The 25,198-nt window shown below is 43.2% G+C and overlaps 1 protein-coding gene across 6 annotated transcripts in view; it reads right to left on the bottom strand.

The window, feature by feature from the left end:
* NPNT (nephronectin) overlaps nt 1–25,198 on the bottom strand; it is a 95,692-nt gene that overhangs the window by 56,612 nt on the left and 13,882 nt on the right. For 3 of the 6 annotated variants that reach the window (XM_037897008.2, XM_037897010.2, XM_043545296.1), the window contains exon 3: nt 18,783–18,833. The exons of the other annotated variants lie outside the window; for them this stretch is intronic. In XM_037897008.2, the coding sequence (XP_037752936.1) occupies nt 18,783–18,833 (51 nt within the window). The remainder of the gene's footprint in view (nt 1–18,782; nt 18,834–25,198) is intronic. 6 annotated transcript variants of the gene reach the window in all.

Below are 25,198 nucleotides of genomic sequence, written 5' to 3'. Positions count from 1 at the left end.
TTACTTTCTCCACACCAGTCATGATTTTATAGACCTCTATCATATCCCCCCTTAGTCATCTCTTTCCCAAGCTGAAAAGTCCCGGTCTTATTAACCTCTCCTCACATGACAGCCGTTCCATACCCCTAATCATTTTTGAACTTTTCTGAACTTTTCCAATTTCCAATATCTTTTTTGAGATGGGGCGACCACATCTGCACGCAGTATTTAAGATGTGGGCGTACTATAGATTTATATAGAGGCAATATGATATTTTCTCTCTTATTATCGATCCCTTCCTTGATGATTCCCAACATTCTGTTCACTTTTTTGATTGTCACTGCACATGGAACGGATGGTTTCAGAGAACTATCCACAATGACTCCAAGATCTCTTTCTTGAGTGGTAACAGCTAATTTAGACTCCATCATTTTTTATGTATAGTTGGGATTATATTTTCCAATGTGAATTACTTTGCATTTATCCACACTGAATTTCATCTACCATTTTGTTGCCCAGTCACCCAGTTTTGAGAAATCCTTTTGTAGCTCTTCACAGTCTGTTTGGGACTTAACTATCTTCAGTAGTTTTGTATCACCTGCAAATTTTGCCACCTCACTGTTTACCCCTTTTTCCAGATCGTTTATGAATATGTTGAATAGGACTGGTCCCAGTACATACCCCAGGAGGACACCGCTATTTACCATTCTCCATTCTGAAAACTGACCATTTATTCCTACCCTTTGTTTCCTATCTTTTAACCAGTTACCAATCCATGAGAGGACCTTCCCCCTTCTTATCCCATGACAGCTTAGTTTATTTAAGAGCCTTTGGTGAGGGACCTGGTCAAATGCTTTCTGAAAATCTAAATACACTAATTGCATTGGATCCCTCTTGTCCACATGCTTGTTTACCCCCTCAAAGAATTCTGGTAGATTGGTGAGGCACAATTTCCCTTTACAAAAAACATGTTGACTTTTCCACCAACAAATTATGTCCATCTATGTGTCTGACAATTTTGTTCTTTACTATAGTTTTAACCAGTTTGCCCAGTACCGAAGTCAGACTTTATCTCTGCATCCCGTCCTGAGGTGATATGTACCCAGTCAATATGAAATCCCCCATTATTATTGAGTTTTTAAATTTTTATAGCCTCTCTAGTCTCCCTGAGCATTTCACAGTCACTATCCCCATCCTGGTCAGGTGGTTGGGAATATATCCCTACAGCTATATTCTTATTAATAGAGCATGGAATTACTATCCATAGAGATTCTATGGTACAATTTGGTTTATTTAAGATTTTTACTTCATTTGATTTTACTCTTTCACATATAGTGGCACTCCCCCACCAGTACAACCTGTTCTGTCCTTCCCATATATTTTGTACCCTGGTATTATTGTGTCTCACCAAGTTTCTGTAGTGCCTATTATATCAACATCCTCTTTTAATACAAGGCACTCTAATTCACCCACCTTATTTAGACTTCTAGCATTTGTACATAAGCACTTTAAAAATCTGTCAGTTTTTAGCTCCATCATGTAATTGAAAGGGCCTCTTTTTCATTTGACTGTTTCTCATCAGATCCTAACCGTATTTTATCATCTTCCATCCTCTCCTCCTTACTAGGACATAGAAAATTTCCATTAATAGATCCTCCCCTAAGAGATGTCTCTGTCCAAACCATGTGCTCCTCCGCATCCGTCAGCTTTCCCCCACGATCTTTCCTCTATGATCTTTTTAATTTTAAGTGCCAACAATCTGGTTCCATTTTGATTTAGGTGGTTTAGCCAATCCTTCCTGTATAGGCTCCAACTTTCCCAAAAATTTCCCCACGTCCTAATAAATCTAAACCCCTCCTCCCTACACCCTCGTCTCATCCACGCATTGAGACTCTGCAGTTCTGCCTGTCTAACTGGCCCTGCGCGTGGAACTGGAAGCATTTCAGAGAATGCTACCAGGGAGGTCTTGGACTTCAATCACTACACCTAAGCTCTTCATTAGCCTCATTAAAAACTGAGGCAAAGTACTTGTTTAGGTGTTGGGCCACGTCTAGATTATCCCCATCCTCAGTGCTTAGTAATCCCACTTCTTCTCTTCTTGTGTTCTTCTTATTTATATGGCTAAAGAACCTTCCCTATGAACTTTTTCTCCTTGCTTGGGATGCAAGCTTCAGATAGCTTCTGCAGCTTCAACTTAAAGTAATTCCAAGCCTCGTCCAAATTCAGATTCTTGAGTTCTTCCATTAATTTATTAAAGTTAGCTCTTTTGAAATCAAAGACACTTGTTGCAGATCTATTTTTGTTTATCCTCCATTTAGTTTAAACTAAATTAACTCATAATTAATGCTACGTTTTAGTCAAGGGGAAATTTTAGTAAAAGTCATGGACAGGTCAAGGGCAGTAAACAAAAATTCACAGCCTATGACCTGTACAATATGCCCCGACTAAATCTTCGGGGGGTGGGGGTGGCCTGGGGGCACTGTGGGTGCTGGAGGGGGCAGTGGTGCATGGCCCAGAACCCCTGCTGGGGGGAGGGAGGAGGGGAGTTTGGTGGGGCTGGCAGGCTCCCTACCTGGCTCTGCACCTCCCTGGAAGCAACGACACCCCCCTCCCTCTGTTCCTAGGCGAAGGCGTGGACAGTGACCTCTGCGCTCTGGCTTTGAGCCAAGCGCTGGCTCCGCAGCTGTGGGGGGCGGTGCCTGCAGGTGGAGGCAGCACGCAGAGCCCCCTGGCCACCCCTTTGCCTAGGAGCCAAGGGATGTCACCGCTTCCAGGGAACCCCCACTGCAAGGTAGGCATCGCCCAGAACCCTCACTCCTTCCTGTGCCCCAACCCCCAGCCCTGAGCCCCCTCCCACACCCAAACTCCAGCTGCTGCTGCGGGAGGAGGGTGCCATGGCCCAAGACTGCCCCAGCAGTAGCTGATGTGGCTGGCCCAGAGGCTGCCTGAGCTGCTCAGGTGGCCCCTAGGCCAGCCATACCAGCCGCTGCAGAGGTCCCAGAAAGTCACGGAATCCGTGACTTCCATGACAAACACGCAGCCTTACTCACGATCACTTGAACCAAGGTTGTTCTCTGCAACCAGTGCTTCTATGAGGTCCTCACTACTCACTAATACCAATTCTAAAATGGCATCACCTCTTGTTGGTTTAGCAACTACTTGGTTGAGAAATCTGTCAGCTATCGCATACAGGAAAATCTGGGCCCTACTGTTATTAGTAGCACTTGTCCTCCAATCTATACCTGGGAAGTTAAAGTCTCCTATAATCATACAATTCCCAGTAGTATTTATTTCATTAAAAACATTAAAGATGTCTCTATCCATATCCAAATCGGATCCTGGTGGTCTGTAACACACCCCAAGCACTATATCAGGGGAACCTCTAGTAGCTTTCTTCCCCAAAGTGATTTTGGTCCAAACAGACACTGTCTTATCCATTCTAATCTCTTTATAGTCTACCATATCATTTATAAGCAATGCTACTCAACCACATTTGCCTTTATTTCTGTCTTTCCTGACCAGCACATACCCTTCAATATCTGTACTCCAGTCATGACTACTATTCTATCATGTTTCTGTTATCACTATAATATCTGGCTTAACTTCCTGTACTAGTAGTTCTAGTTTCTCCATTTTGTTACCCAGGCTCCTTGCATTGGTGTACAAACATCTTAACTGTTGCTGCTTGACTTCACGCACATTCATGCCCAAGTGGGTACAGTCATTCTACTGCCAGTATCGCCTATCATTTGACTGGTATCATCACGATCCTTCCTCTTAATTTCCATTCTCCTACCCACTGCAGTTCCTTTCTTCTTTGCTGTATCCTTTCTTACTTGATTTTCCTCCCTCTCAATGTTGAAATCAGGCGTGGAGATTATATGATTATATATAGCATCTCACAATGGTCTCCCCTGAGTTTCTAGTTTAAAGCTCTTTTAATCAGTTGTGCCAACCTCCATCCCAGAAGTCTATTTCCTTCCCTACTCAGGTGGAGTCCATCCCATGAGAACTGCCTCCCAGTAGTCAAACATCCCAACATCCTCCTTATAGCACCACTGCTGAGCCATCTGTTGAGCATCATAATCTTGTCTCTCCTTCACTCTCCTCCTCCAGGGACAGGCAGAATCCCACTGAAGATCACCTGAGCCTCCATTTGCTTCAACATCTTCCCCAGCCTGGCAGAGTCTCCCTTGATATGTTCCAGCAAGAATCTAGCTGTGTGTCATTTGTTTCCACATGAAGGACAATCAATGCATTCTTTCCTGCTCCCATTAGGATCCTCTTCAGTCTCAGGTCCACATCCTGTATCTTAGCTACTGGCAGACAGCACACTCTTCTGTTCTCCAGATCAGCTCTAGCGACAGGCCTGTCTGTTCTTCTTTATAGGGAGTCCCCAATCACGTAGACCTGCCTTTTCCTGGTGATGGTGTGATTTTCTGGCTGCGAGTCCTCTTTTATTCTCCCTTGCAATCTTCTGCAAGTCATCCTGTACCCTCCTGGGGCTCTGAACTCTGGGTATTTCCATCGGCTCTTCTCTTCTTACAGGACTAGCCGCTCTTCTCTTCTTCCTTGCCCTCTCCTCCTTCAGTTACAGCCTGTCATGCCCCTTCTTCATTTTCCAACTGAGCAAACCTGTTCCTGAGCTCTATTTCTCCTTCACTAGTCAGTCTTTTCCTTTGCCTGGTTCTTGTAGTCACATGCTACCACAGACCACTTTCCTCACCCAGTAGTCTCCCCTCCGAGTTCTTCAGTCCAGCTTGCATCTGCAGGTCTTGACTTTTTCCTTCAGCCTCCTGTTGCCTTTGCTCCATCATCTGAGTTTCGAAGGGGCTTTGAGCAACCATAATTTCCACCTGCATCTTCAAGCCTCGGATCTTCTCCATAAAAGCGACACTTAGAATCATAGAATATCAGGGTTGGAAGGGACCTCAGGAGGTCATCTAGTCCAACCCCCTGCTCAAAGCAGGACCGATCTCCAATTAAATCATCCCAGCCAGCCTTTGTCAAGCCTGACCTTAAAAACTTCTAAGGAAGGAGATTCCACCACCTCCCTAGGTAACACATTCCAGTGTTTCACCACCCTCCTAGTGAAAAAGTTTTTCCTAATATCCAACCTAAACCTCCCCCACTGCAACTTGAGACCATTACTCCTTGTTCTGTCATCTGCTACCACTGAGAACAGTCTAGATCCATCCTCTTTGGAACCCCCTTTCAGGTAGTTGAAAGCAGCTATCAAATCCCCCCCCATTCTTCTCTTCCGTAGACTAAACATCCCCAGTTCCCTCAGCCTCTCCTCATAAGTCATGTGTCCCAGTCCCCTAATCATTTTTGTTGCCCTCCGCTGGACTCTTTCCAATTTTTCCCACATCCTTCTTGTAGTGTGGGGCCCAAAACTGGACACAGTACTCCAGATGAGGCCTCACCAGTGTCAAATAGAGGGGAACGATCAAGTCCCTCGATCTGCTGGTAATGCCCATACTTATACAGCCCAAAATGCCATTGGCCTTCTTGGCAACAAGGGCACACTGTTCACTCATATCCTGCTTCTCGTCCACTGTAACCCCTAGGTCCTTTTCTGCAGAACTGCTGCCGAGCCATTCGGTCCCTAGTCTGCAGCAGTGCATTGGATTCTTCCATCCTAAGTGCAGGACTCTGCACTTGTCCTTGTTGAACCTCATCAGATTTCTTTTGGCCCAATCCTCCAATTTGTCTAGATCCCTCTGTATCCTATCCCTACCCTCCAGCGTATTTACCTCTCTTCCCAGTTTAGTGTCATCTGCAAACTTGCTGAGGGTGCAATCCACAGCATCCTCCAGATCATTTATGAAGATATTGAACAAAACCAGCCCCAGGACCGACCGTTGGGGCACTCCACTTAATGCCGGCTGCCAACTAGACATGGAGCCATTGATCACTAACCGCTGAGCCCGACAATCTAGCCAACTTTCTATCCACCTTACAGTCCATTCATCCAGTCCATACTTCTTTAACTTGCTGGCAAGAATACTGTGGGAGACAGTGTCAAAAGCTTTGCTAAAGTCAAGAAACAACACGTCCACTGCTTTCCCTTCATCCACAGAGCCAGTTATCTCATCATAGAAGGCAATTAGATTAGCCAGGCATGACTTGCCCTTGGTAAATCCATGCTGACTGTTCCTGATCACTTTCCTCTCCTCTAAGTGCTTCAGATTCCTTGAGGACCTGCTCCATGATTTTTCCAGGGACTGAGGTGAGGCTGACTGGCCTGTAGTTCCCAGGATCCTCCTCCTTCCCTTTTTTAAAGATGGGCACTACATTAGCCTTTTTCCAGTCGTCCGGGACCTCCCCCGATCGCCATGAGTTTTCAAAGATAATGGCCAGTGGCTCTGCAATCACATCCGCCAACTCCTTTAGCACTCTCGGATGCAATGCATCCGGCCCCATGGACTTGTGCATGTCCAGCTTTTCTAAATAGTCCCGAACCACTTCTTTCTCCACAGAGGGCTGGTCACCTCCTCCCCATGCTGTGCTGCCCAGTGCAGTAGTCTGGGAGCTGACCTTGTTCGTGAAGACAGAGGCAAAAAAAGCATTGAGTACATTAGCTTTTTCCACATCCTCTGTCACTAGGTTGCCTCCCTCATTCAGTAAGGGGCCCACATTTTCCTTGACTTTCTTCTTGTTGCTAACATACCTGAAGAAACCCTTCTTGTTACTCTTAACATCTCTTGCTAGCTGCAACTCCAGGTGTGATTTGGCCTTCCTGATTTTACTCGTGCATGCCCGAGCAATATTTTTATACTCATCCCTGGTCATTTGTCCAATCTTCCACTTCTTGTAAGCTTCTTTTTTGTATTTAAGATCTGCAAGGATTTCACTGTTAAGCCAAGCCGGTCGCCTGCCATATTTACTATTCTTTCTACACATCGGGATGGTTTGTCCCTGTAACCTCAATAAGGATTCTTTAAAATACAGCCAGCTCTCCTGGACTCCTTTCCCCCTCATGTTATTCCCCCCGGGGATCCTACCCATCAGTTCCCTGAGGGAGTCGAAGTCTGCTTTTCTGAAGTCCAGGGTCCGTATTCTGCTGCTTACCTTTCTTCCTTGTGTCAGGATCCTGAACTTGACCATCTCATGGTCACTGCCTCCCAGGTTCCCATCCACTTTTGCTTCCCCTACTAATTCTTCCCGGTTTGTGAGCAGAAGGTCAAGAAGAGCTCTGCCTCTAGTTGGTTCCTCCAGCACTTGCACCAGGAAATTGTCCCCTACATTTTCCAAAAACTTCCTGGATTGTCTGTGCACCGCTGTATTGCTCTCCCTGCAGATATCAGGGTGATTGAAGTCTCCCATGAGAACCAGGGCCTGCGATCTAGTAACTTCTGCGAGTTGCCGGAAGAAAGCCTCGTCCACCTCATCCCCCTGGTCCGGTGGTCTATAGTAGACTCCTACAATGACATCACCCTTGTTGCTCACACTTCTAAGCTTAATCCAGAGACTCTCAGGTTTTTCTGCAGTTTCATACTTGAGCTCTGAGCAGTCATACTGTTCTCATACATACAATGCAACTCCCCCACCTTTTCTGCCCTGCCTGTCCTTCCTGAACAGCTTATATCCATCCATGACAGTACTCCAGTCATGTGAGTTATCCCACCAAGTCTCTGTTATTCCAATCACATCATAGTTCCTTGACTTTGCCAGGACTTCCAGTTCTCCCTGCTTGTTTCCCAGGCTTCGTGCATTTGTGTATAGGCACTTGAGATAACCCGCTGATCGCCCCTCTTTCTCAGTATGAGGCAGGAGCCCTCCCCTCTCACGCACTCCTGCTCGTGCTTCCTCCCGATATCCCACTTCCCCACTTACTTCAGGGCTTTGGTCTCCTTCCCCCGGTGAACCTAGTTTAAAGCCCTCCTCACTAGGTTAGCCAGCCTGCTTGCGAAGATGCTCTTCCCTCTCTTCGTTAGGTGGAGCCCATCTCTGCCTAGCACTCCTCCTCCTTGGAACACCATCCCATGGTCAAAGAATCCAAAGCCTTCTCTCCAACACCATCTGCGTAGCCATTCGTTGACTTCCACGATTCGACGGTCTCTACCCAGGCCTTTTCCTTCCACGGGGAGGACGGACGAGACCACCACTTGCGCCTCAAACTCCTTTATCCTTCTTCCCAGAGCCACGTAGTCTGCAGTGATCCGCTCAAGGTCATTCTTGGCAGTATCATTGGTGCCCACGTGGAGAAGCAGGAAGGGGTAGCGATCCGAGGGCCTGATGAGTCTCGGCAGTCTCTCCGTCACATCGCGAATCCTAGCTCCTGGCAAGCAGCAGACTTCTCGGTTTTCCCGGTCGGGGCGGCAGATAGATAACTCAGTCCCCCTGAGGAGAGAGTCCCCGACCACCGCCACCCGCCTCCATACACACACACACCGAAACAAAACAAGACCACTGCACCCCCACCCCAAACTCCGCTTACAAACTCTCTTGTTCACAGCTCTGTGTGCTGCACCTATGCTGCTGGAAGACTGTTTGGCTGCCTTTATAGGCCCTCTAATCAGGGAAGCCCCACCCGCAATCAGGACTCTGCTTCTCTCACAGCACACTGCCCCCTACCAGCTTCTACAAACTGAACGAGGGAAAAAACCTATGCAAACCAGAAAAAAAACCCACAACATCCACAAAAAACTCACTCATTGCACCTAAGGATCAGGAACTTGTTCCTCCCTTCTCCTCCAACAGAACACCCACTCAATCTCCCCTGTTTACAGCTCTGTTTGCTGCATCTGTGCCCCTGCTCCCATGCCATCTGATTAAAAGATCACAGAATTCGCAGTTTACACAATTGCACCCACTAAAGCAATTTAGGGTGGAAAGAGTTTGTTCTACCTGCATCCATAAATCACAAGCAATGCTTGTACTCTACCACCCGGAAACTGAAAAAAAGAAAAAAAATCATCTGGCCCGTGAAGTTTCTTCTCCATTCCAGAGAGAGCAATAAGACCTTGATCAACATTCTTCCAATTTAAGATTTGTTTTTGACACAGAACATTACACTTAATGCCTTTCCCTGGCAGATTTGTAACTGACTTGCTGCCAAATCTGTCCTAAAGAGCATGTGGGTAGTAATTTTAAAGTTTTTTTTAGTTGCCACTTTATTTGAAAGGCATAGGGGTCACTGTTGGTAAAATGCAAGATGTTTTCCTCCAAAGAGTATCCAAATAAATACAGTTATAGAAATTAGATTGTTCTGTAGTCTAGGATAAGGTGACCAGGTAGGAAGTATGAAAAATCGGGACACTTTTTTTTGGAGGGGTGGGGGTTAGAGGGAGGTATAGTTGCCTATATAAGACAAAGCCCCTAATATCAGGACGTCTGGTCACCCTAGTCTAGGTCAACATCTTTCAATTAAATAGCTTCTTCCTCTTTAAAAATGGTTATTGTTGTGATGATGTTGAAACACCAATGAGAGAGAGAATATCATACTATCCGTCAACCAGCAAAAGAAAGCATGATACATTCCTAAAGTGAATTCTCTAAAATTCCCAAAGCAATTATCTGCTTATCCAATTTTTGTTTAAAGTGGTGCCTTACTTAGGGAACTGATGGAAAGTATATTTTGATTAAAGAGCAGTTGAGGCCTCACGGAAAAATAAAAATACTCTACTGAGTAACAATTCTGCTGGCATCAAATTTATTTTCTCATTTTGGTTCTCCTTTTCTTTTTTTTTTAATTAAAAAGGATACTTACATGAAAACAGGATCTTTGTTGCTTTAGAGTTCTACTTTCTACTTGCTCACCATAACCATCTGTTTGTGATATCACAATAACTTCACCCCAGTAACAAAGGGCGATGATGATGATGCAAAGGGGCCTGTGGGACCAATCTTCCTCCCATTAGAATCAATGGAAAAAGTGACTTTAATGGGAGCAGGACTGGGTCAGTGCCTTCAGCTGAGCAATATGAGTGAACCACTACTAGGCAACAAAGACCCCATTTTCATGTAAATTTTAATAATAAATTAAAAAAAGACTTAAACAGGGATATACTGATATAGTATAAACAGAAAATCTTCAAACAGATTTTATATTAGATTTCAATGGATCTTGAAAAAGATTCATATATTGAAGATGGATATTTCTAGATAACAGATCTTTTAAAAATATTAAGCACTATTGCCATATCCTTAGCTGGTGTAAATTGTCAGAGCTCCAGTATTGGATCTCTGACAATTTACACCAGCTCAGGATATGGCCCACTAGGATGACTCAAATTAATTCAGTAGAGTTACACTACTCTAAGTGACAGATGAATCAGGCTTTTATCTTTGTTAAAACTCAAACAAGAAAATGTTTGCATATTTTAGTGAAGGAATATTTGATTCTTACTATTCGTCTACACGGGGACACTCAGGAAAGTTAATTCGATTGAATTTTTAACGTGGATTAGCTCAGTGGTTCTCAACCAGGGTACATCAACTCATCTAGCTGTTTACCTAGTTTTACAACAGGCTACAAAAAAAGCACTAGCAAAGTCAGTAAAAGCTACAATTTCATACAGACGATGACTTCTTCATACTGATCTATATACTATATACTGAAATGTAAATACAATTAATTTATTTTATTATTATATGGTAAAAATGAGAAGGTAAGAAATTTTTCAGTAATAGTATGCCATGACATTTTAGTATTTTTATGTCTGATTTTGTAAGCCACTAGTTTTAAAGTGAGGTGAAATTTGTGGGTACTCAAGACAAATCAGACTCCCAAAAGAGTACAGTAGTCTGGAAAGGTTGAGAGCCACTGGATTAGTTAGCCTCCATTCCAAAGTGAATTAAGATAAATGGAATTAAGGCCACTTTAATTCTGGATGAGAAAGCCAACACAGGGGCTTAATGCAGTTTAACTAATCTATTTTAAATTCACACCGTAGGTTTATTTGGATGAACTTTCCTAATTATCCCTGTGTAGACAAGATCTTAGAGAAGAGGTCCTGTAACTTTATCATCCAATTCATGTGGTTGCTTTGATCCTGCTTGAGAGACAACGAGGTTGAGGTAATGTCTTTTACTGGAACAATTTCTGTTGGTGAAAGAGACAAGTTTTCAAGCTCCACAGAGCTCTTCTTCAGATCAGAGATGTAATCAGAGTGATTACCTTTCACAGAAGTTGGTCCAATAAAAGACATTATCTCACCCACCTTGAGTCTCTCATATCCTGGGACCAACACAGCTACAACACTGCAAACAACAACAATGGAAGATCAATCAATCAAGATCTTGTCAATCAACCAAGCAGATGACATTGCACTAGAATGTGGTCATAGCATAGAAAACAGAAGGCATATACTATGTCGTTACACTTAAATGAAAAAAAGACGCTGTCAAACTATTTATTTGTAAGATGAAAGTCAGTCATTAAATATAGAAAGCAGGTTCTGTTACTAAATCAAATCCGCTTTTACCTGCTAAAAAACCAAAACTGATACATTCATGCCCAAGAGTAAGTACGATGTGATGATGCATTACTTCACATATGAAACAAGTGTCTGGAAATCCATAGTTGACACTAAACACTATGCATGAAGAACTCTATTAGGGCATACGTTGTGTATTTTAAGCCACATACAGTTATGCTTGGTAGCTGAAATTCAATATGTTTTGATTAAGAATGTGAACACATAAAAGTAAAGATTTCAGAGGAAGTCTCACAGCAGCTGTAACTCAGCTATGCTGTGCATACAGTTTATAGCATTTCCACCACTATTCAACACATATTTCTGCATAAGGCAAGGAGAAAAGGTGGACTTTGAAGCACAATCTGAAGGCTGACAAATTCAGACTGTTACAGAGAAGGAGAAAGTGAATTCCAAAGGACCACAGACTTCACAAGCTGCCATATGGAATCATAACATTTTTTTATAATCACATTTGGGTGGAAAAGCAGCATGAGAAATTTAAGTCCAAAGAGTAATTTTGTTCCATAAAGTCAAAAGCATCTACAAAATACAATTCTATAATGTAGACTGATTCCTGAATAGGATTTCTACTTTGTAGCTATTAATACTACTATAAAATTTCAATATCAATTCTTCCCCAAAAACTCCTTCTCTGCCAGTTTTGAAACTGACATCCCAACAGGTAGTAAAGTGGATTTGAAAGAACAAGCAATGATATATTATTTGCACACATTTGGTAAGAAACTTTAACTATCTCTATTTTGAGCTTTATTCATTGAACCTGTTGGCACTTGGCTGAAAAAAATCTTGGACAGCTGAATCAATCCATTTTGCAGTGAAAATAAGCCCTTCAGTGATTGACAAGCCAGATACTACTGATGAAAATAGGCATGGCAATAACAGTCCTTTTTAATTTGACCAAAGATCCATGTATAAATGTTTGTTTAAAAATGTCAACAGGTTCTCAGGTTTCAGAGTGGCAGCTGTGTTAGTTGGTATCAGCAAAAAAAAACTGAGGAGTATTTGTGGCACCTTAGAGAGACTAACAAATTTATTTGGGGATAAGCTTTTGTGGGCTAAAACCCACTTCATCGGATGCATGCAGTGGAAAATACAGTAGGAAGATATATACACACACACACACCATGAAAAAATGGGTGTTGCCATACCAACTGTAACAAGACCAGTTAATTAAGGTGGGCTATTATCAGCAGGAGAAAAAAAAACCCTTTTGTAGTGATAATCAGGATGGCCCATTTCAAACAGTTGACAAGAAGGTGAGAGTAACAGTGGGCGGGGGGGGGGGGAGAAATTAGCATGGGGAAATAGATTTTACTTTGCGTAATGACCCATCCGTTCCCAGTCTTTTTTCAAGCCTAATTTAATGGTGTCCAGTTTGCAAATTAATTCCAATTGTGCAGTCTCTCGTTGGAGTCTGTTTTTGACTTTTTTTGTTGGAGAATTGCAACTTTTAGGTCTGAAATTGAGTGACCAGGGAGGTTGAAGTGTTCTCTGACTGGTTTTTGAATGTTATAATTCTTGATGTCTGATTTGTGTCATTTATTCTTTTGAGTAGTGATTGTCCAGTTTGGCCAATGTACATGAAAGAGGGGCATTGTTGGCACATGATGGCATATATCATATTGGTAGATGTGCAGGTGAACGAGCCTCTTCTGGTGTGGCTGATGTGATTAGGTCCTATGACTGTGTCCCTTGAATAGATATGTGGACAGAGTTGGCGACGGGCTTTGTTGCAAGGATAGGTTCCTGGGTTAGTGGTTCTGTTCCGTGGTTGCTGGTGAGTATTTGCTTCAGGTTGAGGGGCTGTCTGTAAGTGAGGACTGGCTTGTCTCCCAAGATCTGTGAGAGCGAGGGATCGTGCTTCAGGACAGGTTGTAAATCCTTGATGATGTGCTGGAGAGGTTTAAGTTGGGGGCTGAAGGTGATGGCTCGTGGCATTCTCTTACTTTCTTTGTTGGGCCTGTCCTGGAGTAGGTAACTTCTAGGTATTCTTCTGGCTCTGTCAATCTTCACTTCAGCAGGTGGGTATTGTAGTTTTAAGAATGCTTGATAGAGATCTTGTAGGTGTTTGTCTCTGTCTGAGGGGCTGGAGCAAATGCTGTTGTGTCTACAGCTTGGCTGTAGACAATGCATCGTGTGATGTGGTCTGGATGAAAGCTGGAGGCATGCAGGTAAGTATAGCGGTCAGTAGGTTTCCAGTATAGGGTGGTGTTTATGTGGCCATCGCTTATTAGCACCGTAGTGTCCACGAAGTGGATCTCTTGTGTGGACTGGTCCAGGCTGAGGTTGATGGTGGGATGGAAATTGTTGAAATCATGGTGGAATTCCTCAAGGGCTTCTTTTCCATGGGTCCAGATGATGAAGATGTCATCAATGTAGCGCAAGTAGAGTAGGGACGTTAGGGGACGAGAGCTGAGGAAGCGTTGTTCTAAGTCAGCCATAAAAATGTTGACATACTGTGGAGTCATGCGGGTACCCATAGCAGTGCTGCTGACTTGAAGGTATACATTGTCCCCAAATGTGAAATAGTTATGGGTGAGGACAAAGTCACAAAGTTCAGCCACCAGGTTTGCCGTGACATTGTCGGGGATACTGTTCCTGAAGGCTTGTAGTCCATCTTTGTGTGGAATGTTGGTGTAGAGGGCTTCTACATCAATAGTGACCAGGATGGTGTTTTCTGGAAAATCACCAATGGATTGTAGTTTCCTCAGGAAGTCAGTGGTTTCTCAAATATAGCTAGGAGTGCTGGTAGCGTAGGGCCTGAGGATGGAGTCTACATATCCAGACAATCCTGCTGTCAGGGTGCCAATGCCTGAGATGATGGGGCATCCAGGATTTCCAGGTTTATGGATCTTGCGTAGCAGATAGAATACCCCTGCTTGGGGCTCTGGGGATGTGTCTGTGCAGATTTGTTCCTGTGCTTTTTCAGGGAGTTTCTTGAGCAAATGGTGTAGTTTCTTTTGGTAACCCTCAGTGGGATCAGAGGGTAATGGCTTGTAGAAAGTGATGTTGGAGAGCTGCCTAGCAGCTTCTTGTTCATATTCCAACCTATTCATGATGACGACAGCACCTCCTTTGTCAGCCTTTTTGATTATGATGTCAGAGTTGTTCCTGAGACTGTGGATGGCATTGTGTTCTGCACAGCTGAGGTTATGGGGCAAGTGATGCTGCTTTTCCACAATTTCAGCCCGTGCATGTCAGCGGAAGCACGCTATGTAGAAGTCCAGTCTGTTGTTCCGACCTTCAGGAGGAGTCCACTCAGAATCCTTCTTTTTGTAGTGTAGGTTCTCAGTGATTTCACAAAATGCTTGTGGAACAAGATTCACATTGACTACTCTAGCATAGGCTCAGGCAAACCAGTTGTTTTTGCAGCCACACAGAATTAGCTTCTAAGCTAACCTCCAAGGGCGATTACTCCTGAGGGAATTCTGTGCCAAAGAATTAAAAATTCTGCAAACAACATTTTAAAATTCTGCATATTTTATTTGTCAATAAATAAATGTGGAGGCTCCAACATGGCAGTGGGGAGCACAGGCCACTGGCTGCAGGGAGATGCGAAATCATCCTACAGCCTCTTGGCACCCCACCCCCCTGGAACACTGTCTCAGTAGTGAAGCTGCACCCTACCCTGACACAGTACAAGGGCCAGGCCTGCCCCAGAAACACCCCAGGGCCCTGCACCTCCATGCCATGCTCACCAAGATAGCCAGAGGGACAGTCTCACATGCATGCCAAGCCCTGGCCCCTGATCCAAGTGTAGACCAGGCAGGCTCAGCCTGGCAGGATCCAAATGTGGAGGGGCTTCGTATGGGGGAATCCAGCTGTGGCGTGAGAGAGTTCTGTGTGGGGCAATCTGCATGCAGGTGGCTTGGTGTGGGGTCTGGGCGCAGGAGGGATCTGGATGCACCAAGGCTCTTGTAGGGCTCCAGGTGCAGGGGAATGAGACTCTGCAGCGGGGTCCCGGTGAAGGTGGTTGGGGCTCAGCGGGGGATCCGGGGGCTCAGCGGGGGGGCGTTGGGAGAGAGAGGCTTAGTTGGGGAGGGTCAAGGTACTGGGGCTCATCAGGGTGGCAGTCCAAGTTTGGAGGGCTCATCGGGGTGGTCCAAGTGCAGGGCAGGTGGGGCTCCTCAGAGTGAGGGTTCGAGTTTCAGGGGCTCAGTGGTGAGTTATCCAGATGGAGGGGTGGGGGGTCTGGATGCAGGGGGAGCAGGGCACAATGCGGGGGGAGGGATCTGGGTGCACGGGGGTTCAGATGCAGGGGGGAGGAGCTCAGCCAGGGTACGGATGAGGGTTCTGGTGCAGAGTGCTCAGTGGGGGTGGTGGTTCTGTGTACTGGGGGGGGGGAGGGGGATCCAGCTGCACAGGGGTTGGGCAGATAGGGGAACAGCTCCCCATACAGTGAGCCCTCCCCTCCATGGCTGAGGAGTGATGGGGGCACGAAGTGAGGGGAGGCGGAGCTTCCTGCAGCCAGGGGAGGTTTCTAGGTGTGGGTCTAATCTGGCCCCAGCCCTAACCACTCCTTGCAGAGGAATAAGACCCATCCTCCCCTGCCCAGCCAGGACTAGCAGCCAAGTCCACTGCAGGGCAGGAAGCACCAGCCTGGGTGTCCCCAGACCACCCCAACCCATGGTGATTTCTCTCTCCGACAGCTCCTCCAAGTGCCTGAAACGACACACCCACACTGGCGGGGAGGGGAGCGTGACCGCTCTTGTGGATTCCCTTTGCTTTTCCGTCAGAAAGTCATTTTTCTGTGGGGAAGCAAAGAAATCTGTGGGGGAAATAAATCCTGCGCACGTGCAGTGGTACAGAATTCCCCCAGGAGTAAGAGATGGATATTGTGACAGACAATAGAAATTCCAGATTTTTCTACTAAGGTGTCCCCCAGCATTCTGAGAGCCTTTTAAAATGTCTCCAGCTACTTCTTTTGAATTCATCCTTGAATATCACTTCTACGCAGAATACATTCAATCTGTATTACTCATCACTGTTTTCCCCCTTTTCTCAGTTTCTCTCTCTTTGGCTTGTCATCTTCTTATTCTGTAGAACTTCCTTCATATATTATATCCACACGGTATTCTATCCATAAGAACTGCCTCATCCAAATTGCCATCTGCTCTCTGCCTCCTCAATTTAAATCTGAACTTCACCTCAAATCTTCAGAACTCAGATGTTCAACTTGACCTTGAATTCACTTGTTTTCTACCTTCCCCAGATCGCCTACATTGGAAACAAACTGTCTTGACCATTCTTCAGCCAAAACTCCTCTGCTTTCATCTGCTCTTCCTAAGTAATATAAACTCTTTCTTTATGGTCCACCTAAAACACAATTTTTTGAAATTCAATTTGTCCAAATGCAGCTCCTCATGTATGCACCTGCCTGGAGACAGTAACACATCACTCAGTCTCAGATACCTGTATTGGATGCCTGTTCACTTCAGAATACAGAACAAAATCTCTTTCCTAATCTTCAAATCCTCCACATACTTCCCCTGAATCCCCTTCACCAATTCCCTGTGTTCCCCTAATGCCAGACTTCTACACTGAAGGAAATAAATGCGTTCACATATAGGAACCTTGAAACAGGATCCCTGTTACGCTGTGACCAACTGACTATCCCCTCTGGTTAATGACTCCTTATTTCTCTCTAAAAACTACCAATGTCTTCTCCCTGAAGCTTGGCCACTATGCCCCCATCACCTTCCTAGCACATTTTCAGGTACAAACAACAGTACATTATTTTCACACACTAAGTAAAACTTTAACAATCTGCTTTATCCACGTCAATTTTGACCTAGTTAATCTCTGTGGTTTATCTACCTTATAAAATGGACCAGATAAGCTCTTTCAACATGGTTTTACTGCCCCAATGTATATAAAATAATGTCTAACCTACTATACAATAGATTAGATTATAAAAATACGTCTTACCCAAGGACACATTTCCAATATACTATAACCATAACATACAGTACAGAATTACTCACTAATGTTATTTCCTAAATAACAGAATTAGAAGTACAACGTACAATTTCTAGGCAGTATCTGGTTTACAATGGCGCCATGGAACTGGGCCCATGCTCCGAAGGGGCCCCGACCTGCTCTACTTCTACTGCGCCCTGAGACCTCACCAGCCCACTGGCTCTCCGCTGCCCACCACTTGCTTCTCTCAGCCAGCTAGCCAGATACAGGCTCCTCTCCGCCCCCTGGCCCCACCTGCCAGCTCCTTAATACATATTATATAAAATATTACGTACATATGCATGCTTTTTCTAAAGACTCATTCAAAACATCTTTCAAAAACCATTCACACTTACCTATAGCATTCAGGAGGCACAATGTCAACGTTAAAGTTAAGCTTAAGTCTCTAATGTTAGATGCACAACTACTACATTTGTTCAAATAAGTCAGGACTATTCAGTTTGCACATACACATGTGTCAATTGATCATCAAGATAATATATGGCAAACAATGGGGGACTATCTCTGGTAATAAACTCTATGCTTGATTATAGCTATTTGCAGGGTCCTACAATGCACATGTAAATTCAGACCACAATCCCTGTTCAGCAAAGCACCTAGGCATATGCTTAACTTTAAGCACATGCTAATGTCCCCACTGAAATTAATGGGACTTAATCACACACTTAACTTTAACCACATGCTTAAGTATTTTCCTTAGAAACCAAGTGAAAATTTCCCTCCAAAAAGGTAATAATCATTTATTTATTTAATTTTGGGGGGCAAATTTTCTAGTTTACATGTTAAATGGCTTTAGTCACGTCACAACAATATTTTATACAAGTGCTTTTTACCAACACAAATGTTTGTTTTGAAACATTTGTTACCTGAATTTTTCATGGATTCAATAATCACTGAATTTTAAATTCCTGATAAAGGCAGGTTAGTGTGAGTACCATCATATTTGGTTGCACTGCAGAACTGGGATCTGATTCTAATCTGATTTACACAAATTTAACACCCATTGGCTTCAGTGGAGTTACTCCTTATTCACAGTGATGTAGGTGAGAGCAGAATCAGGCCTCTTGAATTCATCAGATTGTAAATGTGGCATTGAAAGTACATTAGATTTCCAGACAGGAAAAACATTGCTTGGGCCTTGAACAAAAGCCCATGGATTATTTGAATTCTAAATTTACATTAGTCATTAGATCTGTGGTTAAAACAGTCATCTCTCTATAAATTTCCTCCCACCCCCTCAAAATAAGTAAAAAATAAATGTTAAAATTAATATCTATTAAAGTTTCTTTATACTTCTCATGTAAACTTCTGATTTTGAGACCATGCCACCAAGACATAGGCTTGCCAAAATTATTTCAAGAAATATGTTTAGCTAACCTTTGGGCTGGCACCTTATTCTGGCTATTCTCTGCCTTAAGACGTAGAAAGCTGCAAAACAAATGTCCAAAAAAAGAAATTCCAGCTTTTTTTTTTTCTGTAAGGAAGATGGACTTGGCTTGGGTTTTTATCAACTTGCTACATTCCTGGAGACTTACACACATTTAACAGTCAAAGCTTCTCTGAAATAAAAAAAAATTCTGGGACATATTTAAAAATGGAAACACCTTACTATTTCGTTATGAGATTTAACAAATACATTATGTGATATAAAAGTGATGGCAATTAATGATGTTATGCTATTCTTATTCAGTCAATGAGCTCCAATTTGGCAAAGTATAATAGCCACTTCATCCAGCTGTAAAAATTATCTTATTTCAGGGTTCAAAGTTCAGTGTTTTCAATAACAGAACATAAACATGGTTTTCTTAAAGAAACAGTATCCTTTCATTTAAATATACAAGTTTATGTAGATTTTCCCATATAGCCAACATAAAAAGAGTTAGCATCTGGATACTAACTTTTGTGTAATTAAAATAATGTGCACTTTAAGTATCGGAACAGCTGTCACCAATAAAGATGCTGGCATATAAATTGCTGGTCATCTTTACAGTGTTTAAATTTTGATTGTCATCTGAATTAAATACTTAGCAACCTTTTCTACTCTTATTAACATATGTAATTAAATAACCTAAAACAAAATAAAATCCAAACACCAGATCTGTGTTTCCCAGTTCAAATATTTGCAAATAAAATGGACGGTCAGTTACATTAAGTAGCTGAGATTGGTACACTATGTTAATTTACTATAAGAGCCTGAAACTTACAGTTCTTGGTTTTCTAGCATCACAGAATGTGATTCTGATTTCACTTACACTAGTTACATCAACGTAAACAAGGGAGAGAAAGAATAATAAGTCCCTAAAGTTCTGTTCCAAAGCCCATTGAAGTCAGTGGAAGGATTTCCATCAATTTTGGAACAGGCCCTAAGTATAACATTTAAGTGCTACAAGAGAAAAATCTAAATAGCCAAACCACACTACTGGAAAAAAACAGATTACAAAATTCTTGTATTTTGCAGGTGGAATGGGTGCAATCTGAGAGAGGAGGATACTGTTTCTTTAACACCACTTAAAATATTTCTGATATTTTAAAACAATATGCTTTTGAACTGAAAACGTAATTGAATAAAAATAGCAAAACCACAGTATTGTTTTACATAGCAATATTAAAGCAGTAGTGCAGTTCTGTATACAAATGTCTGTTCTTTTTTTAGAATATTTAAAGATGAACAAAAAACTTGTTTCTTTACAAAAAAAAAGATATGAATAAAATAGATATATATCAATATATTGCATATGTGCAAATCTAGTGAATTATACCAGATTAAATTAGGCCCCAATCATGCAGTCATTGAAGTCAATGTCAAAAATCCTACTGATTTTAATGGGCCCTCTAGGAAACAGCCAATCTGTCTCAACTCAGTATTTCCAAGGCTCATTAGCGACACAAAGCATGGTTTTGCTTTTAGTTGAGATTAGTGCATTTTAGACCATACAGAATTGCATTTCCATTTAAAGCATTGTTATGCCCAGAATACAGGAATCCTAAACAATGAGGCCTATTCTCCCATCAATGCATGAAGGGATTTATATGGGTAACTCCCATCAATGCTAATGAGAGCTACAAAAAACCTCCATGCAGGCATCAATGAGAGTATAAACCCTTGTGTTTTCAGTTCTCTTTAAAATGTTTATCAATATATTACACAATTTAGAAAAATATGTATTTTATCTCATAAAGACAAGAGCAGCAGCAGCAGCATCTACCATATAGCTTCTCCGCAGCTATTGTGAGAAGGCAGCATCATGCAAAATTTCCAGCAAAGCACTTGGTTACATCTACAATTCTAGCACCCTCTGTGTATACTTGTGAAAGCCCCACTCCTTGGTGTTGGTAATATGACAGCTCTGTGATAGTGCATTTTACTACGATTGGCTAAAACTACCAAGCCACTTCTGCATTACTGAAGCTGGTTTGTGTAGTCTTATACAGTACTTTTACCAATGGGATGAGTATTGAATTGTTTAATTTTCCTTTGACTGCCCTGCACCTATGCCATTAAAACATAATCACAATTACTTCAGTGGAAGATGGTACGAAATTTGATCATTGGCCTATTTTTGTTAAGATTTCTTTATAAGATGCTCAGTTACCTCAATGGTGGAAGATGACAGATAGATGCTATTTTAAGTACACCCACCGTTATTAAAGACTTCTCAGGACATCTCACATAGACTTTGTTATTGCTAAGGAGAGTTCCATTGTTGGATGGCTGTTGGATGGTAATAAATTGTATCACTATTTAAAAAAATCTACAGTAAGAATTTTATTTCAGTTAAACACTTCCTACTGATATGCCACTTCTAACTTTCTGTCCAATGGCATTATGTATTTGAAGAGATGGCAATATCCTCAGGTGGTATAAATTGGTACAGCTCCATTGACTTCAATAGAGCTGTACCAGTTCATACCAGCTGAGGAGCTGACAGAATAGCTACCACCAGTTTTTTTCAGCTGAGGATTTAGCCTTCATATTTGCACATATTTGAATGTAGGAAGATTTCTTCTTACCACTGTCCCTAGCAAAGGAGTTGTCCAATCTGCATTCAAAATGAAACTTCAAATTGCTTTTTATAGCTATTCTTTCAAAAGATTTACATTTTGATTTCTACTTTATCTTAATAACGTTTCTCATTCTCAAAACCTTATTTACTAAAAGAAGTTTATATCTTGGCTGTTATACTTCAACTACAATTTCAGACAATTTAAAATGGAAGACAAATGTTCACTGGGCAACGCACAGCATGAATGTTTAGTGTAGCTTAACTGTGTAAAACTGGCATACAAATGAGCTGCAAATAGGCATGCAGGCAGGTCCAAAGCAGGTGCATCTTACATAAGAAATATATGGACATATAGAAACAATCTTGTTTCAGTGGTTCTTTCAGTGGCCATACATTTGTAATCTGAATAGAATCTAGGTTCTTGTTTAGCAACATAGAAGTGAATAATTCAGTCAAATGGACCAATAAGTCAAAAAAAGAATACCTGCTCCTACGAGGAACTCAGGTTATTGCTTAGATAAAGTAATGCGCGTGGGGGGCGAAACCTCAAACAAACCACACTGAATTGTTGGCAGGTACAGAACTGCCACTCTCATGCTGAAAAATCAAGAGGGTGTTTTCATGGGCCATATAATTTCTATTATAAGGCGCTGCATTGAAACAATATCTTTTTCATCCTGTACCTTAGCTATCTGTTATGCTTAAACCCCAGACTAATCCTCTTCAGTATACAGTAATGTTGGATGCATCATTTATAAATGTCATCTAGCCGGTTAACATATTCCTCAGCATGGTTGAGCCAGATCCTCGGCTAGTGTAAATCAGCACAGCTTCACAGACTTCAGTGAAAGCTTTGCTGATTTATACCAACATCTGGCCCAATAGAGACATTTGCAAGTTTAGACCTGGATTGTCCTCTTGTATAGAAATATCCAGGGGAGGCAACCCCTGGTGAGAAGAAACTACCTTCATAGGGTAGTCTCTGAACCATTCCATCAGAGGAGTGCAGTTTCTCCCACCAGAGGACTGCCCTCAAGCTCTGTGGATATCCTAGAATATACAGAGGCCAGGGACTGGTCAGAAAGAGGTACTTATCACCAGCTCTGGGACTCTCAGTGCCCCGTCAGCTCACTGGCAGGGAAGCTCCATTGGAGATAGGCTACCAGGATTCCCTTGAGCTGTTGTTGCCTCTGGAATCTCCTTCTGCCCAGGAGTTTCCTATCATAGATATGGAGGGCTGAACAATTCAAGCAGTCTGAGGCCTACATTAACTATATATATATCTTCCTACTGTATTTTCCACAGTATGCATCTGATGAAGTGAGCTGTAGCTCACGAAAGCTTATGCTCAAATAAATTGGTTAGTCTCTAAGGTGCCACAAGTACTCCTTTTCTTTTTTGCAGATACAAAACTAACATGGCTGCTACTCTGAAACCTGTCATATTTTAAGAATCATACTGCACTTGCTGCAGACAAATACTACTACATAAGTAAGAGTTGCACAAACTGGGAATTTATGAAATAATTTCAGTTTTGGACTTTTAAAAGATGCAAAAAGCAACGAAAGCTGAAATGCTACAGATCACGCCACATGGACCAATCGCTGTGTACACTCACAGGCCCACTGAAATCAAGGGAGCTCCAAACAACTGCAATGATCTGCCTGTGCAAGGCAATTTGCAGGATCAGGGCCTCAATAGCTGAATGTCTCCATTTTTATTAATATATAAACATAAACTACCAATTAAATTATTATATTGGTTTTAAAAGTTTCAGTCACTTCAAACTTAGGCCTGTATGCCAGGTTTAATCCACAAGCCAAATCTCCACATCAGACCTATAAATCCCAGAAACACTGTTTGATCCTTCACTGTATTAAATAAGAATTATTTTTAAAAGTCTCTAAAATTAGGCTCCTAAATCCCCCTGGGTCAATTTTGCGAGTTGCTGAGCACATACAAGTCTCTTTGTAATCATCTGGAGCTGCAGGTGATCAGTGCCTTTGTAAAATCTTGCTATTTTTATTTAGGAACCCCAATATGGACTTAGATAGCTAACTTGAATTTGTGCTGGTGTCACAAACTGATTCTGGGAAAACATCAGAGGCATAATCCAAAATGCTGGGAGCTCTTTCAATTATTTCTTTAGAGGATGTTACACAATCTGAATGTGCCAGTTTTGGAAGGAGAGTTTGGGAGTATCATCATAATGTTTAGCATAGGTCTTTATCTCCTTTCTTAACAATGAGGCAGGTTATTTTTACTGAAATGGTACAGATGTGAGGGGCCCAGTTAGTGGTGATGTTCAAGGCATTGCAAATTCACTAACCGTCAAGTAGACTAATGCATACCTGCTTATCTATGTGTAACAATCTAAGTTTGTGCAAATTTACAAACTGAGGCACTAGAAAGGTGAAAAAAGATGTAAATTAAAGCAAGAACCAACTTCTTCCCCCACTTGTTTATTATTCCTTCCTACTCTCGTGTCTGATGGCTACAAATTACCCACCTTCCATTCCCTGACACTAATTTAAGCCTCAGTAGGCCAAATTCAGAGGTGATGAGTGCGGGAAGCATAAATTACATCTTGGTAAGTAGGTGCGAGTCTGTGTTAGTCTAGAGAAGTAAGGAAGTCTAAGCCAGTGTAGGAGGAGTATTAAATGGTAAAATATGCACATTAGAGAGGTCATAAGAAGGCATAAGTTATCTAGGGTGACTAGATGTCCTGTTTTTAAAGGGACAGTCCCATATTTAAGCCCTCCTGCAGGAGTCCCAGTTTTTTTTCTTAAAAACGGGCACATTGTCCCGTATTTTCTGTCTCCCACCCTCCCCATCAGTACTGGTGGGTCCTGCTGCTGGGAAGATCCCTGCTTGCCAGCCGCCCTCCCACCAGTGGTGAGAGTGGGGGTCTAGTGGCTGACAATGGAGTTGGGTGTGCAAGGCTGATGGTGCGGTAAAGATGCAGCACACGGGGCTGGCCGCTCCCCACTCTGGTCCATCAGCACAGCCCCCACTGCATGCCACCTCTCAGCCAGTAGGACCGTGCCCCCCTCCCCGCATCCTGTTTCCAGCCGGCACTGGCTGCGCCCTGAGAGCTGTAGTGGCTGGTGAGTGCGGGGAGGCGCCATGCAGCAGCCAGTTATATATCACCTCTGCTGCCCACCCATCAGCCCTTTACATGCTCCACCTCTCAATGTCCTCTCCCTGCTTTGCTTCTTCACTGCTCCCTTCCCCCCAAATCTGCTGCTCCTCCATATCCCCACCAGCGGGACATAGCCTGCTCCCAATGCTGTGTGGGGAACCAGCCCCTGGTCGGAGTGCTCAGCTCACCAACAGCCTGGCCGGCAGACTCCTTCCTTCCCCCACTGCCTCCGGCTGGGCTGGCACCCTGGGAAAGCCCAAGACCCTCGGTGCCCGGTGGGCACTGGGCTGGAGGAGCCAAGCCCTGCATGTGCCAAAGCCCTGCCTCAGCGCTGGCACGGGAAAGCCTCTCCTGCCCCCTCAGCTAACTTATGGAAGTGGCAGGGGAATGGAGGGGAAGTGATTTCCAGCCTGTTCAAGCCCCAGACTTACATTCTCCACAGCAGCCTCTCCACTCCCTACCCCTCCGCCCTGAGTCCTGCCGCCAGGGAGCGTGGGGCTTCTCCTGTCCCCCTAGGCACCCTCCCCCTGCCGAGCCACCCTCTGGCTGGACTGAAGCCCCTGCAGTCAGAATTTCCTAGGCCCTGGTGCACATGCATTCTTAGAGCTTAACCTCTTCCTGCCCACGCTTGTAGCCAGGGTGGGGCA

The sequence above is a fragment of the Chelonia mydas genome, chromosome 4 (genome assembly GCF_015237465.2).
Source record: "Chelonia mydas isolate rCheMyd1 chromosome 4, rCheMyd1.pri.v2, whole genome shotgun sequence".
Taxonomy (NCBI): Eukaryota; Metazoa; Chordata; order Testudines; family Cheloniidae; genus Chelonia; species Chelonia mydas.
Note: the sequence above shows the minus strand (reverse complement) of the source record. Positions and strands in the feature narration are given on the sequence as shown.